Source organism: Falco naumanni, chromosome 12 (genome assembly GCF_017639655.2).
Source record: "Falco naumanni isolate bFalNau1 chromosome 12, bFalNau1.pat, whole genome shotgun sequence".
In the NCBI taxonomy this organism is placed as follows: Eukaryota; Metazoa; Chordata; class Aves; order Falconiformes; family Falconidae; genus Falco; species Falco naumanni.
This window is the reverse complement of record NC_054065.1, coordinates 11,009,249-11,027,185: the sequence shown is the minus strand read 5'-3', so window position 1 is coordinate 11,027,185 and position 17,937 is coordinate 11,009,249. Positions and strand designations below refer to the sequence as shown.

Below are 17,937 nucleotides of genomic sequence, written 5' to 3'. Positions count from 1 at the left end.
TCTTTCTTTTTACAGTCTTTTTTCCCCATGGAATAAGTCAAGGTAACAATGGGAGATAATTGTTACTAAAATAGAGAAGTGTTACTTTATTTTTTCCTTTGCTATTTCCAGGGATTTTACACTATTACTATTATGAATATTATGACTATTTGTCCCACCTTAGTTTGATATCAAAGTAAAGATAAAATATGTTAGTTTAAACAAACAAAATTAACGCTGAGGGAGGTGTGAAGTGCTCAGAACACATCCCTCAGTATAGATTATTTACAGGAGTAAAGGAATTAAATATTTAAATTTTGGGTAGGAAGAGTTACAAAACATTAGGATAACCCATCCCAAACTAACTAGCGGATGATTAACACACAGAAAAGAGGAGCTGAGATGTATTCTCCCATTGTAGTCCCTGTAAAGTTTTTCTCAGGCTTTTTCCCATCATCACTCCGTACACTTTTCCAGAGCCTTAACCGCTGCTATTTATAGACAGCCTGTAGATGCACCTACTTAACTTTTCTCAAATCTTCCAACATCTACACAACTAGACCAAGTCCCACACTGCCAAACCCAAATTTCATGCTAGAATTCCACTCCGCTTCATCAGGTATAAAGGGAGATGGTGTGACTTGCCAGAATATTTAAGTCCATGCTGCAGATGTCTGTTACTATAGAGTGAACAATAGTAGTTCCTTTTTTCCTCCATGGTAGAATACATTTTCTTCTGATTTAAGGAAATGGTATCAATGCTCTTCCAAAAATACTTCTGTATCTATACAGAATGTGTTTGAGGGAAACAGGTGAGTTTATTTCTAGAGAACTGTGCAAACACATAATATATCAAGATTTCTGATTTTTGAGCAGTGATTTCATGGTCTGCCTTGACAGACAGAAGAGGCCACAACACAAAGGGGTTGATGATGCATTATGATTTGCAGGGAAAATGACCCATCTCAGCCTTCTACAATCGCGCCTCTCCAAAAGCAGTCTGGAATTAATGAAATTGCATGGCAGTTGCATCTTGTCACTGCAAAGGTAAGCTTCCTAAATGACGCAAACAGTTTTTAAAATTGACAGCAATGTTCTAATTTCATTCAATTTTAGTAAGATTTGAAAGGTTAGAAAATACTAAAGTCATACATGCTCACAGTCATACCCTGAACAGTACTTCACGTTCATTTGGGGTAAAATGCCATAGTCTCTGTTGCAGGAGAGGTTTTTCTTTTCTGTGAATATAATACAGGGAATAGACAAGGTCAAATAAAGTACTGGCCCTCACTGCAGACTCTCACTGAAGAATGATTTGGTATCTGGCAGCAACTTTCAGATTTTAAATCCTGTGTTACTACAATCAGCAGGCATTATACAACGTGCCTGCTAGTCCTCTTTGGAGCAACAGGAGTTCTGCCTCACAAGTAGCCGACCACTGATCTCGTTTCATTCCCCTAAGGTACTCCGCCTAAAGACTTTAATCCACTCCTGTTCTCCCTATGAAAGAAAAGGCTTAGACACTCCAAACACAACAGAAATGGCTGCATCCTACAAGTAACAATTTTTTGCTTATTTACTTTTTTCAACTTGTTTCTTGTTATTGTATCATCTTATATATATATATATAATTTTTTTTTTTGGTAATGCATTTCATGTTTTCCCTTCTGTTTTAGTTTTATTCATGGTATTTTGCAGCAGTTCTTCCTACATTATGGGTTTTATTTTTTCCTTTTATCCTCATGCAGTGCTGCCTGGGCTTCTATACATTCTGGGTCAGTATGTTCCTTCTTTCTCCCTCACCATTCATGGTTCTGTCTCTACTCACTGGAACTCCCCCTGCCCCGCCCCCCCCCCATCTATCTGTGATCACTCTTTGCTCAGTGGTAGTGTTTTTCTCATGCAAAGCTATCTTGCTAATATATGCTTCAAATCTAGAATAAGCAACAAAAAAGCCCTCAAACATGTACTGTTCATGAAGGATGTATGCTGAGGCCAGCAGAGCACCAAATACGCTTTAATCACCAGCACTGGGTGACATTACTGGCAGAGGTGTAATCCTCTTACAACTGTGGTCTGCCTCTCTTTTTTTTTTTTTCTTGTTATTTTACTTTACAGTGTGAATGTTTTCACTGCGTGTTGTTACAGCATGTCTTTGCGTTCACTGCAAAAACAGGAAGAATAAAGCATAAAATAAACTACTACTATTAAAATTGTATTCTAGAAATGTGATGATTTGCTTCTTTCTTGAGTCAAGCTGGAGACAATAAGGCACCAACTAAGTTTTATGATATCGTACTTAGATAATTTTTTCAAATACACCCGTTGTACTGATTTCTGGCGAGAGGAATGTAAATGACGGTAGTAACGATGAACAATTTACAGCTTTACTCTATGTTCTTCCACTTTGACATTTTGCTTTTAGTTTGGCTGAAATAGATTAAAGTATAACAAATCTTCAGCAGAGATATCTAAGAAACTAGCAAAAGAGAAAACTTTATTGGAAAGAGAATAGTAGAATTAGGATATGATGGATTCAAATGGTAATAGAGGCATGTGGGCCTCCTTTACTCAGGCACTTTAAATCTGACTCAGTCGAGCAGCTTTGACCAGCAAGAAACAAGTAGGTGCAGTATCAAGACAGTGATGTTCCCAGAAGTCCACATGTGTCTACACAAGCGAAAGAGAATACACATTCTCTCATACTTAGGGAGCTGAGATGCAACTAAACTGGTTTGGAGATGGAAGTATGTAGGATCTCAAAAGGAAGAGAACTAGCACAGTACGTTTTCAGCACGTTTGACCTAAAACTCCTTTTTTTCTCGGTGCTCACTCACTCATTCGTCCAGAGCCTTGCAAGGTAGAGACATTACTTGACAGAAAAATTCTGTCATTTTGATGGATAACCACCGAGTGACAGTGACTTCCAATCTGTTATTTTTCTTCACTTCTTTAGAAAAATAAAGGTATCCCCCTCTCTGAATGACTGAGGAGATTTAAGCAATCTATTATTTAAGTTATATAACTGAAAAAAAAAAGATGACAGACAAATTATATTATTAAGCTTGCTCCAGATAGTTTGCTACTGCAAAATGAAAATAATTTCAAGCAAATCTGGCAAGAGAAAAATACCCTCGAATAGGTTCTTAAGCACTATTTAATAAGGAACACTCCAAGCAAGAACAGAGACTTCCTGGGATGTGGTATATGTACACGTACAATCTGGTAATCTAGGAGAAAAGAAATAATCCTTTGGAGTGATGGGTACTCTGTGCATCAAACTGGTGGGGAGGACTGCATGCGCAGGCATAGATGATGACATTTGCTGAGTATGTCCATCTTCTTTTTTGTGTCAAACTTCCCAATCAATTTAACAACATTAAAAAAAGAAGGAAAATCAAACTACAATCTTAAAAGGCAGATCTTAACATTTCTAATTTTGTCCTTAGGAAGAACTAAGCAAAGTAAGTATACAATAGCTAGGATGCAAGCTACGGAAAGTCGCCCTTGCCATGAATATAACTTGCAATCAACAGTATTATTTCTATATTACAATAATGACATTATTGCCTGCCATACATTTAGTTGTTAGGATGTCCTTGTCCTTTGCCTTACGGAAATTAAAAAAAACACATTTCCCCAGGAAAAAAAAAAAGTTAAAAAAGCCAGGACAAACCCTTCTCTTACTCCTTAAGCAAAACACCGATTCAATCCTACAACTTCAGTTTGTGCCAGTTACCAGTTAAGAGTTTTATTTTGACCATTTCTTCTGGGGACCACTAAAACAGTCATGTTGGTTTAGAAAGTGGCTGAGAACAGGCAGACTGAAATCAGAAGAGGAGGAATAGAATACAACTTTAGTTGTGAAAGCCTTAGAGGCTACAAGGAAGCTGCAGAACCACAATAAAGTTACAGAGAGGGTTTAAGCCCGCTCCTTGGCTGGGCTGGCAGCCAGAGTGATGCATCCTGCAGCTGAGACCAGTATTACAACAGGTGTCCTTTGTTGGTCAATTCCAACAACGAACCTGACTTTGCTTTATATTTCATCTGTAAACATCAAATTCTTAAGGAAACATACAGAAAATATGTTTTTGCTGCTTTGCTGATACACACAAAATTCTCATAAGGTACAATGATTTTCCTTGGGGAAGAAATACATGTTAAAACCTGCATAAATCCTAACTAAAGTATTATATCTATATATTTTAAAAATAGAAATATAATAACATATTATATAAAATATATATATATGGATATGTTTGTACATATACGAACACACCCCTAGGCACATAATTTTCAAACATTTATCCTCAAAACCTAAGCATAGCTATGTTGAAAATACGCTGTTTAGCAACAGGAATTTTTGAAGTGCAAACCTAGATGCTCTTAAGCTCTCTACATACAGAGAGGAAAATGAAATGTGGAAGTCTGACTTCTCAAAGTCTGAATGAACAAAGTTCCAAATTATTACCTTTTCTATGCAGGTGTTAATTTCTACCTGAAGTCAGATGTTTTATGTTTTCCTCCAAACACATTTTAAGCAAGCAAATGAGCCATGTCAGAAATTGGAAACCTATCTTTTAAAGAAGAACAACTATAAAGCACAAGCATACTAATACAATGCGTAACCAGCGTTATGAATGGAAAAAACAAGCATACTAGCATTTTCACATACATCTTGAAATAAAAGATAGAAGCCACTGTATTTTTGCATACTCACTAGTTTTGCACTGACAAATGCGGCAACCATTTTGGTCCAGTTTGAAGCTATAGATACAGTCTTTTTCAGTCAAAGTGCAGTTCACCAAAATCTCGCAGGTGGGTGGACCTATTGTTATGTATGTCGGTTCTGAAGGTTAAGAAAACGTAAACAAAATAATTAAAATACTCAAGTAACCTCAAATTTATGTTCATAAAAAGGCATACACAATACAATAGCAAAAAGAATAATTTTTAATTAATTTTGCTTCTGATGATTGAATATTCTTGGTACTTCTCAAACAACTCAAGAAACAGACTTTGTTTTAAAGTGATATACACTCATCACAGAGTATAAAACTGCATAAAGTTTTTGAAATACTGAAACAATAAAAAATGCTGCATTTTTTATTCACGATGAAATCAGCTTTCCTGCATATATTTAAAACTGAATGTCATATATTAATTTTGCCCACTTTTCTCCAAAAATATTTAATCAAAACTTCATGCAGACTTTTTTTTTAAACTTTAGAAACTGAACAGAGCTTCCTCCGACTCTCAGTTGACTGAGACTACCAAGCTGCAAATCAAAGCACATGACTCAGTAGATCCAATCTTTCTCTGTGTGAATAAGATCACTTCTGCTGAAATTTCAAGCAGAAAAGACTGTGAATACCAAAAAGGAATGTAAGATATGCTGACTGTGAAAGATCTCTGAAAATCACTTAATATGTCTATTCAATGAAAACATACATCACTTCTTCCAGTATACTTTGCAGTACCAGATTATGCTTTTTGAAAATGAGGATATTATTGCCAATTATTAGGTATTTATGAACAGTATACTACTTACTTTTGGACGCCACTTAAATACGTTGGGAGTAGAAAATTTGTTTTAATTAATATGGTAGCTAGAAATATTAATGTGTTTTAATATACATAATTGTTAGAATAAAATAATACCCAAAGAATTATGAAAATACAAGGAACCTCATCACTACCATCTTAAAAGAGGATGCAGAATGATCTTCTCCTGAATGACTTTTTGCTCTGTGAGACTAATGTAATCTTTCTCGTGTTTTCATAGAACTCAAGCACTTAAGAATCAATGACTTTATAATTATGAGCATTATTAACATTATAATAAGCATTCAGGAAACACAAATTACATGACTTTTAAAGAACTAACTGTGAGCTTTTGTTTCACTGTTTCAATTATTCCAGTTTGTTCTGTTCCTCTATCTCAAGAAAAGACGACTTAAAGAAAATTACAATTAAAAAAAATTCAATACGTGTATTGATGAATTGTGAAAATACGGAGAAATAGTATCGTAACCGTAAGGGCAATAAACCATAGCATGTTATACACAGTACGCAAATTTTCATGGACTGGAGGTGGCCACATCTTGCCATCTCTCATCCTCAAACCAAACACATTGAAAGGCAGATTTTGCCATGCCTACTGAAAGGCAGCTAGTCTTTACTCTCAGACTGTGGGTAAAATACCACTCCCCATCAAGTTGTTAGAAGTATACACTGTTGACCGAAATACACATTTCTGTGCCTATTGGCTCCATGTCCAGCAGGCAGCTTTTGTACCCATGCCTTCCAGTCAAGTGAAAATTATCCTACTACAAGAACGAGCTTTTTTTGCTTTCATTGTCTTTCACAATTTTCAGCTTTCATAGCTTCTCCCCAGCTCTGCTCTTTCATTCACAACAGCTTATACAGCAGATGAACATTTTTAATCCGTTTTATATTAGGTCAGCTAAGTACAGGGTTTGGAGGGGAAAACTGCACGAAAGACACTACAGTGAAGTTGGATGACTTCAAACTTATCTCAGATGTTGCAGTTCAGATTCCTCACTTTGCTGAAAGTTTCAAATTAACCTTCAAATTCTGTTACTTGTGTAATTTTTGCAGGAAAAGTAGCTATACACTTTATACATATATAAAACACCATCAACAGCTTTGTTCAAATACAAGCTGGAAATTTGTGTATTAGCATCCATGTCTCTGTAGACGCCTCAAAGCTCTTCTAATTTAAATTAAATTTTTCCCGTATTTTTTTGGTAAGGGTTTAATATAGATTACTAGGTTGGAGGTCAAAGGAGAGATGTTATAAATTTCTGTGAATTCTTCATTTCACAGCTCTGAGCTTGCACATGTGGTATGGAAGAGTAACCATAACGAGCAATGCATTTCAGAATCCATGGCTTCTTTCAATCTCAGTGAATTCTTTGTATCTAAATCATATTCGTATCTAAAATTTAACATCTGCAACTTTAACAAACCATTAGTTTAGGAATCAAGAACATATTGATATATATCAATAATATTATATATTCCAGAAAATCCAGTAATTACTCCCATCTGTTTAGGACTCAAGAGTATATAACCTAGTTTTGCAAACAAACGCCATTTTTAGCATCTGGTGCCTGTTCTGATAACCTCCTTTTCTACCTCACTCCATTCTCTAACCAAAATACCCTAAACATGCAAAAGACATGAACTACAAGAGTCCCCCTGAAGCTACATTCAGTTTACTGGGCAAATGACAAAAAAGCCACAGTAATGCTCATACTCATCAGTAGTTAAAACAATTACAAATCATGGGGATGGTTAATGCTACACAAAGCAGAGTTCACAGGCAGTAACACAAGCTGAAGAACTGAAGGAGACTGTAGCTTTACCACTGACTGCAGAGCAGTTAGGTGAAATATGTGGTTAAAAAAATCCACAAAAGCTCACTGAAAAGCTGAGATGCAGGTTAGTACTCATTGATCCGCTTGGGTGTGAACTAGACCTAGAGAGAAATAGGATTGTGTTTCACCCCTCATCACTGAAGTTCATCCAAGATAACTTCTCTTTAGTTGCAGGCATAATTTAATAGCTAGGAAAAAAAAAAAGAGCGGATATTTTGTTACATATTTTTCATGGTGACTTTTCAAACCTATGCTGTGCTTTGATGCTTTTGTGTCTTGGAAACATTGGCATAACATTTTTTTGCCCCCTTAATACATCCAGTAATGTGGTATTTCTTACAAGGGACAAAATTAAACTGTCATATTAATTCAAAAGGTTTTTGTTAGTCCTCTATTCATTGTGTTTTATTATTCTGTTACGTCCCACTTTTGTGTCTGCTCTCAGCATCCTCAGTGTTTCCAGACAAGCTTATAAATCCGTTTTTTCTGCCTCCTGTCCCTAAAGGTAAGCCCTGAGATACAGTAATTTTATATGCATGCCTGCTTCTCAATGAGCTGCAAGTAGGGGACAAAAGAAATAATTTCATTCCCTACCCCCACATGTGCAAAAATGCAGCCAGGAAAAAAATCATCAGCCCTTTTCACTTCGCTAGACAAGACTCAACAAATAAAGCCAGCTCTGCTCTGCCAGGCTTCTGGCTATTTGAATAGGCAAGCAGTAGCGAAGCTTGAAAAAGCATGTACCACTGCATGATCTGAGCTAGGCTTTCACTGCTGCTCTTGTAGAAACTGCAGAAGAAAGATCCAGCGCACAAATGCACAGACAATGGGTGGGAAAAATGGGTGCTGTTTCTGCCTGTGTGCTTTCCCAACAAAAAACCTGTAGCATAGAAAGAAAGAGAAGAAAACAAGGAGAAGGGGACTAAAGAGAGTCTGGAGGAAAACAATGGATTTTTTTAATAGAGCGGAGAATTTACTGATGTCAAGTGATCGTGCATAATGTTAAATGCAGATTTCTACTGGAACATCTTGCTTCCATATACTCCCTCTGAGCTTGATGCTTTCTATGCTGACTTTTAGTGCAGAGGATTATTAATTTGCCTGCTGTGAGGTTGATACAAATCTTTGAATTAATGTTTTATACTGCCATCTACTTTAAAACACCTTCAGACCCTTTGAAATTCACAGTGGATATTTCAGCCACTGGTGGTCTGTCAGTCTGACTCGTCCACTGAAAAATACTACGGTATGTGATCAAACCCCTGAATCTCGTTCATCCCAGCTTGAAATCAAACTGCATTTATAGGTAAAGAAGGCGACAGTGACATCCAAGTAAAGCCTGGAGCTGTCTTTGTCCTTACAAAGCCTGCATTAGCAATACCAACACAAAAACTGGATGTCACACAAAAAAAAGAAGCTGTCGAGGTGGAATAAGAACATATTTTCATTGGTGTTTTTGTACATAGGATACTTTTGTAGTATGAACAAAGCCAAATCTTTTCTGCTGTTTTCTGATTTCTGAGACCTCCCACTTCTACTGTGAGTGATGTGACACAGCTTGTATTAAAAAGAGGAGACATTTTCTTCTGTTAAAAAAGTGAAATGATATATATACACACACAAGAACATAGGATAATCGATCTGCTCTAGTACTGTGCCTCACGTACAGGTCTTGTTAGATGCCTGAATGAGTATTGAGGTCTTACGATAATGCTCAGCTGTATTCAGAAAAGTATTCAGAAATGGAGAGAAACTGATACATCCATATTTCAGTGAGAACAGGGGAAATAGTTTCTTAGGATTAGAATTTTATTACACACAGTTTGATCAATTCAAGTTATCAAAAAGAAGAGAAAGAAAACTAAAATTCACCATTAATTGCTGGAAGCCCTGGAAAACAACAAGAAAAAAATAATCAAAGGAAACAAAAAAGTCTGAGACAATTACTGCAATCTTGTTGGCTTCTGTCTATCTGAATTTTAAAAAGGAACTGTTCACTGAAGATTTCATTTTTCCTTCTAACTTTGGAGATTTCATTTACGTAATTCTTTAGCTAATCTTAAAGAGAACTAAAAAATATCCTCCCTAAGGCTGGTACCAGGATGAAAAATTACATCCAACTTCCTATCATACCCGTAGTTGTTCAAAATCTTAACTCTGGCCATCAAAATCACATCAAAAAATGAAGAGGGATTCCACTTAACTGTACTAGTGCAAAGCCGCATGTATTATGAAAGCGCCAAGTGGTTGTATTTGGCTTGTGTGAAGGACAAGAGGGACCGGCATTAGCAAGAGCAGAGCCTGCAGGTGCAGGAAAGTGATGCTTCCCCTCTATTTAGCAACTGTGAGCCCACAGCTGGAGTAGTGTTCAGCTTTGTGGTCCCCAGTAGAAACGAGGCACTGACACACCTGAGCGAGTCCCGCATGGGGCCAAGTGGGTCAGTAGCTGGAGCAGATGATGTGTGAGGAGAGGCTGAGAGAGCAGGGGCGATGGGGCATCCTACTGCTGTCTACCACTACCTAATGGGAGGGTAGAAAGACTACAAGACCTGGCTCATCTTGGAGGTGCTCAGGGTTAGGATGAAAAGCAATGAACACAACTGTGAACATAGGAAATTACATCCTGATAAAAGTAGTTTTGTTCTTTATTTTAAACCACATGTGTGGTCGGACTGTAAGAGTCCTAGAGAGATTGTGGGACCTCCATCCTTCAAAATACTCAAAATTTAATAGAGGCAAGGCCCCGAGATTCTGCTGCCACTGGACCTGCTTTGAGCAGGGGGTAGGACTAGAAAATCTCTGGTGGTCCTTTCCAACTGGCTTGACTCCATGAGTTTCAGTTTCCCATAAACTCGGGACATTTTCAGTGAAAGCAGCAATATCCTTGATGGATCCTGATCAGGGGACTGAAATCCAAAGATACACACTTCAATCTCTCATGAATTCTACATGCTTTTGCCAAGTACTGATTACCTTCCTCCACAATAAAAGTACATGTTTGCCTAACATCTTCTCTCTGTAATCTACTTAATGACTTAAACAGTAGATTTTAATTCAATAAGCAAAATGTCTTCCAGGCAGTTATAACAGTAATTCTTTCCAAAGCATTATTTAGTGACAGCCACAGCCACCTTTAATCAGTGTCATTTTTTGTCCTCTCTTAAGTTAATACATTACCCATGCTTCACCTTTTGGCAAGGTATTTTTATTATTATTATTGCTATTATTACATGGAAAATACTTAAAACAAACTTTGCTTTGCTTCATTTGGAATGCAGTACTTTAACTCAAAACAGGTTTTGCTTCACACTTTCAGTAAAACTGTGTGAGGGAAATACCTACTCTGGGCTTTTACAAAAGTAAGTAGGTTAAGTAGGGCAGTAACAACTGTGTTCTAAGTGTTTTTCTGCCTATTGCTGCTTCTAATCAATTGTTAGATATCTGGACCATCATGTATCTTAACCTAAAAGTACTAGAAATATAAGGTGACAGGTATTTTACGATACTTCATCATTCCAGTTTGTATTCTATTCATAAATATTGCCCTATCAATACAGAAGGGGAAAAAAAGCTATCTCTATTATAATAAAATTACTGTATTTTTCCTTGCTATATTAGTTTGACAAAAGTATGCATCGAATACCTGGGTTTAGTTACTCTGATTCAAGTACAATGGTTACTCCAGCTAAGCAGACACAGGTCTGACTTCTCTTCATCAGTGCTCCCAGCACAGCTCTATTCAGCATTACTCTAAATGCACATGCTTCAAAGTTAGCAAGTCCTACCAAGGTTTGGAGTGAAGGGTCTCAAACATATCAAAACACTATTTGCAAAATGCCATAATAACAAACTACAACCCAGTGTGGGCTGGCAGCAGTCCATGTATATGTATTCAAAACTGGCAAACACAGGACATCTTGGGCCCCAAAGCTGCAAGTGTTTTATGTATGCATGAATGCTTATTTTACTTGCCTTATGGGTTTTTTATATACAAGTTTACCTGTATTCATAAAAAAAATTCATTTCCAGCCAACGTCACACTAACAAAGATGTTTCAATCTCCATCATAGAAACATGTTTCTTCATCAAAACTAGGAAATCATAAGCTCTACAGATATATCACTATACAGAGTTTGAAAATAATCTTTTGAGATCCTTCTTTGAATAGCCAAACCACCATGGATTTCATCCAGTTCATTGTAAGACTGCAAACTACAGTGCAGTGCAAGTACCTATCTTTTACAAGGAATTTAGGAGCACAGGCCTTAAAAATTCATTGCCAAATGAATAATTTTTGTATTAATAGACATAAAAAATATATACATCCCTGGAACCCACCAAAATACTATTTTGTATTTTATTTGTATTTATTCAGTATTTGTATACTGACTATTACTGGCATGCTTTAAACCAGTTTCAGATGTTTGTTTTCATAGTTACTATATAACACAAATACAGTACATTGTAATTAAGATATTTTGAGGAATTATTTGGAGAATATTGCTCATGCAACTGGAACATAAAGCTGCCAGTGATTTCTTTCCATGCATAGGAAAAATATTTGAAAGAAAGAAAAAAAAAAAAAGAAGCATGTGTACTTTTGAAAGGCTAAATTACAGTCAAGATCATTTCAACATGAAAGTTCATACCAACAGTAACACACAAACTTCTCAAGCACAACAAATTAACTGTTATGAGGCACAATGAAGCCACCAGGTCTAAAAATAATCTAAACTTAAATGTGAAGACTATATAGTCAGAACTACAGAATGAGGAGTGGGATTGTATGCTTTACCACTCAGTGCTACAGCTCCCCAACCTCCTCTTTCACATTCCCATCTTGTTCATGTGAACCAGTCCATAGTTTAACTAAAGACTGTCAGATAAAGTAGATTAATTCCTTGTACCTATTATTACAATGGCTGAAAGACAGAAATACATTTTCAGTGTATAGCACAGGGAAGCTTTATATACACCTGTTAACACCACTATGTATATTCTCCCTACCTTTAGACCAGTGGTATTGATCACAAAAAAAATCCCTTTTCAGTATAAATGGGAAAAGAAATAAATTAATTCCATTACCCATTCTGCCCATTAATATTTCCAATACTTTTAACAATAATTAACTATGGGTTGGGTTGTGGTATTTGGTTTTTTTTGTTTTTGTTTTTGGGTGTTTTTAAAATTTATTTGTTTGTTTTGTAGTTTTGGTGTGGTTTTTTTGGATTTTTGGCAAGGGGGCCACAACAGTAAGAAATTTTGTATAAAGGTCTTATTGTGGTCAGCCACAAATTCAAAAAAATAACTGTCTGAAGTTTACACATTTAATTCACAAAGATTTTTAACCCCAGAGAGAATGACTCATAACAAATAACAGTGTATTTAGATTCTGCAGTGATCGGTCTTTGGATATTTGGAGGAAGCGTACAAAATGTTCAAAGAATAAGCTCAAGAGCAGAGGATTCTAGAAAGCCCAACATCTCATTGGGAGCATGAAATGAAAACCTCTTCTGAGGGAAGAAGGAAAAATTAGTCAAAATCATGTTCTATACATGGAGAAAGACCTCGAACATCAACAATAAAGAACACGCCTGTTAGGGAAGTGCAATAGCTCCCTCTTCTGTAGTATTTTATAACACAAACCTCAAAAGATTGACATGTTCTGATCCTACGAAACCAGCACCACCTGATTTAAAGAAATGCAGCATCAGTGCATTCAAACATTTACTAGTCAAACATTTACTACAAAAATTAAGAAAAAAAAAGTGAACAGTGGTCTAACTTTTTACCTAATGCTTTATGTCATAAGTGGCTAACAACTAGTCCTGAAGGGTGTGCTGCTCAACAGCCTTTCATCCGAGTCTGCATACTTGTTTGGATTTTGTCTGCTGTCCAAAAATGTTAACTGCAGCCTACTAAGCAGCAGCATGTGTGTTTACTTAAGCTTCCTGTAAAAACATTCATATCATTCCAAGAGTGACTAAATGTTTTCCATCCTCATAGTTCGCATTCCAGCCTTCCCCGCCCCTCCAGTTCATTACATGAAAAATACCAGTCCCCAGTCCTAGGCAAGAGAATTTCCTTCCTGGATTTGAGATACCTTATGACTTGCAGGACTTTTTTTCCCAGCTTTTAGCTATCTGTGTTAATGATCAGGGTTCAACAATTCAGCATCACATAACTATTTATAAAAGGTATGCAAGGACTTAAGATTGTATAATTTTCTCATGTCACAAATAACTCTGAAAATGTATTCACCAATGCCTCCAAACACACAGTTCAGTTTGGCAGGCTTTTGTTTCAAATTTTATTCATACTGTCAACCTGAAAATGCTTAAATATGTATTTTTCCTTGAAAGTAATTATTATAAACGAAGACTATTTTTGTTGCTGTAAACTGAAGAAGCCTCCTATGAACCAAAGCCACATGGGGATGTGTGTGTGTGTGTTTCTTTTTGGAGTGATGGAACCAAATACTCACAAACTTTCCACTCCTAAGATGTGAAGTTAAAACCTTTTGTCTGTCATAACAAATTGTTCCAGTTTTTGGTTCAACAGGTATGTATACTCCTCTTCCAATATATTTTAATACTGAGAAGGCTTTTTTTGACAATTTCAGGTGGAGTGACACTAAGAAATAACTACCTTTACTAAAGCAGAATCAATTAAGTCTATCAAGAAATGTCCAAATAGATTAAGAAGGTTATTCAGTTATTGTTACTAGGTGAACATACAGCAAACACACTAAATAAGTGTGCATCTGGGACAAATCTATGAATGCTATAGGTGCTGAAAAGAATTCATTAGAGAATCTGTGAAGTTCTTTGTAAGTGAGACATCCTTAGCTGCACTGACATGTATTTATTAGGATTCTTTAGTTCTTTATCCTTTCAGTAGTCTTCCACTGAACTTAACAGTTGAATCACTGAAAACTAGGAAAATATTATTTTACCCTAGTATAGTCTTCCTGGCTATCTTAAACTCAGGGAGACTTTCACTGGCAGTAGGTTTCATTACACCCTGGATGGTGTGGTTCAACAGGCTCAGCTGCCTTGTCTAAAACCTCTACGCTAAATCATGATCTGGCAAACGTAAGCCCAATTCTCTTCAGCACAGCGTTTGCATCCCTTAATTGACTTTGATGAAAAGGCTGGTTGAGAGCTACAGCGCTGCTGCCGAACAATAACTTATACTTCACGCTCTAAGGAGATCTCTGGGCCCAAATCCTGTGCCGGTGAACACTGCTCAGTAGCACTGACTTCACCCTGAATGAATCAAATTTCTTTTCACTGGGCTCTGCTGCCTGTTTTTACTTAATGAAGTGCTGGACACGCTAAAGGAACTGAACTGAATTACATCTCAGCTAGAGTTTGGAGCCCTTTATTGATGAAAATGTTAATTTCTTTTTGTGAAGATAGAGTGTCAGCCATAATGACAGCAAAGTAATGTGGGCCTTATTCATGAAAATCCTCCGAGGGGATTTTGTTTAACACTTAATTTCTTATTCACAGCTTATGCTGGCACCCTGCCACCTGTACCTGAGGGCTCTCACGCAGAAGGATGTACTGTGAGATAACCAATTACTGTGTATCAGCAGACTGGGCTGCAGCTTTCCCTATGAATAGCCTGAGCCTCTTGGAGATAGGAGGGAACTGAAGTGACCATAGACTTTCCTAAGGGACATTTCTGCTATCAGTGCCAGTGCTGAGCACTTGTATTTATTAGCTTGTTAAAAAAAATCATAAATAATCAGGTCTTTCCATAGTACCCTCACCAAGTTTACTTGCTGTGAACACAACTATTATTCCAATTTGCAGATGGCTGTCCACAGATGCAGATGGCCTGAGGGAAACATGGTTATTTCTATCACTGTAGCTTGTTTGGTGTTATTCATATGCTATTATATATTGACACTAAATAGCTATTTTAAGCTTCAATATTCAGGGTGTGGTTTTTTGGGTAAAATTAAATAAAAATGCAAGTGGTACTTAAAACCACACCAGTTTTATTTAGAAAATCCACAACTGTTAGCCCAGGGGAGAGGCGAGCAGCTCTGTCAGCAGCAGTCCTGCCTGCAGCTGGTGGCCAATGGATCTGGTTACCTCCAGGTGTGACTCCACACAGACCAGCTCCTGTGGAGAACCTCCCAGTCTGAAGTGTGAGCACACCCTTACAGCACTTGAAAAATCAGTTTCTCCCCTCTGCCTGTCCGTTTTCATTAGATCTGTAGAAACGGGTTTTCTCTGAGACTTCCTTGTGCTGCAGGAAGCCATCAGCTCTAAAGCTGTGGGGGAAGCACAGAGGGCCGCCATGTTCCCTGTGCCTCGGCTCTGAATGGAGATGGTCTAGAAAACAAAGAACCCCCCTCACAGACTACACAGATAATAGCTTAAACAAAGGCAAATCCCTAAGGACCAACATGATTACAGCAGCTGTAGAAGCTGTATCAAAGCATCCATCAGAAGCTTAAAACAAAATCTTTGTGTCGGATCCACAGAATGGGATGGGCCGGCCTTTCCCAGCTCTCACCAGTGAAAGGAGGCGCCTGCCCTGGAAAGCTGTGTCCACTGGAGAGCCTCAGTCTGGGGACAGGCTGGCGAAGGAAGGCCTTCTCCTCCACAGTAACCTGTCCCAGTGTGCCTCCGTCTCTAGCCTCTCGCCTTGCCAGTGACCCTCGCCTTCTGCCTCCCCCCGGCCCCAGAAACAGCCGCCTCAGGACAGGCAGCCCCCTGCTCACACCTTGGGCTCTTACCTTACATCCCCTGCACAACCCACAGGCACTGCCGTGCCAGAAAACAGGCAAAAAGTGACAGAAGCAGACATACTAAAACAAGACGTCTCACCAAAAGGGCTTTTGTCACTTGGATGTTTACTTGAAAAAACCCCAGCAGCTACATATGGGTGGGCCACAGCCATCACTTGCATAAACACGGAAAGCTGTGTACCTTACTGCTTTCAGTCATGCATGCAATATCCTGAGGGAATCTCCTTTCACTGAGGCTGAAGACACAAACTGCAATGCCCTGAATGCATCAAAGAGACAATTTTAGTAACGACAGGCCAAGGGAGGAATTTTCATTTCCTCAACAACTTTCTGCTTTCCTGTAAAACACATCTTCCCTCTTGCGATTCAGTTCCATTCTTTCTTGTCCTACCCTTTTCTTTGCAAGAACCTTCTGGGCACTTGAAGACTGGTATCTTCTCATTCTGACTTCACAATTTTCTCTTTAAGCTAAACCAACCCAATTTATTCAGTCTGTCTTCCTAGGATATGTTTTGCAAATTGTGGACTGTGCTCATAGCTGTCCTTCTGACTCCAGCTTGCTTCCATCTTTTTCAGAGGAACAGTGCCCAGAAAAGAACCAAGAGCCTACTACGTCAGCTAGGGACATAGCCATCCACGGGAAAGGGAGCAAAAAGGATCACTTCAGGTCTTGCACTGTACTCTTGGTTGTAATTTCAGTATGGTGTTTGCCTTCTCTAGGCTCTATAAATCCATGTTCAACTTTCTTTCCCCTTAATCTCCAGACTTCTCCTGCAGAACTGCTATTTAACAATTACTCTGGTTCAGGACTCATGAAAAATCTCCTCCAAGTGTAGCACGTTGTATTTTCCCTTGTTGAAGTTAGTCAACACCTTTCTGCCAACTCTCTGCATTAAAACAAACATATGAGTTCACACTACGCTCTCCAAGACACTGGCTGCCTTTTTAGCTTTGTAGTCTGTAGATAAAATAAATATAGCTTCGATCTGAGCTAGTGAAAACATCAGAGCCGGACCCAGCACAGATATTAGTGGATACGAACTACAATGCAACTCAAGAAAGGCTGCCCACAGATTTCTGAAGAGTAAATCCATGTACAAACCCATCATACTGGAGCATCACATGCAGAGATATCCCTGTCCTCCACATACTTACCCCAGGCTCCTTTTTCTTCCTCCCCACCAATCCCACCAGGGAGCTCCAGCATAATGCCCCTAGAATACCTCATTCACCCTCCCTCTTCTACCAGCAGCATCAGTAGACACGTTTCCAGCATGGAAGGGGTGAGGGGAGCTGAATAGTTACCCTCTTCCTCAAATCCAGCAAACCCCAGACAAGCATTCAGAAAATTATACATTTCAAGCCAATCTGGCAGTCCAGTCAACACTGGAATGTGTATCGTGTGGGCTACATACACACATACAGGATATATGCTATGGCTATGTATACAGCAGCGTGTAAAGAAACATTAAAAAGGGTTTACTGTGGAAAACTGATAGAAATCAAGTCTGTACGGTAATATTACTTTGCTATCACAGTTGCTACTCCTTGACCTCTAATTTAGAAAACTGTGAACAGCTGTAACTTCAGCCAACAATCCTTGCACTCTGGTTTTCTCACTGCTGTAGTAAGAACACCATGACTTTTTTCATGAGGAAGCAGGAATGTTCTAGTTTAGTCTGAATTTACTGTCTTCAAAGGGCGAACACATTTGTGTGCTGACATACCGTGCTGGTATTTCAAGAACCTGTGTTCAAAGAATTTCTACTACACTGTATTTGATCTCTG

General features: G+C 38.0%; 1 protein-coding gene across 2 annotated transcripts in view; it reads right to left on the bottom strand.

Annotated features, from left to right (window-relative positions):
• CRIM1 (cysteine rich transmembrane BMP regulator 1) overlaps positions 1–17,937 on the bottom strand; it is a 188,399-nt gene that overhangs the window by 35,290 nt on the left and 135,172 nt on the right. For both annotated transcript variants that reach the window (XM_040611859.1, XM_040611860.1), the window contains one exon: positions 4,700–4,828. In XM_040611859.1, coding sequence (XP_040467793.1) covers positions 4,700–4,828 — 129 coding nt within the window. The remainder of the gene's footprint in view (positions 1–4,699; positions 4,829–17,937) is intronic.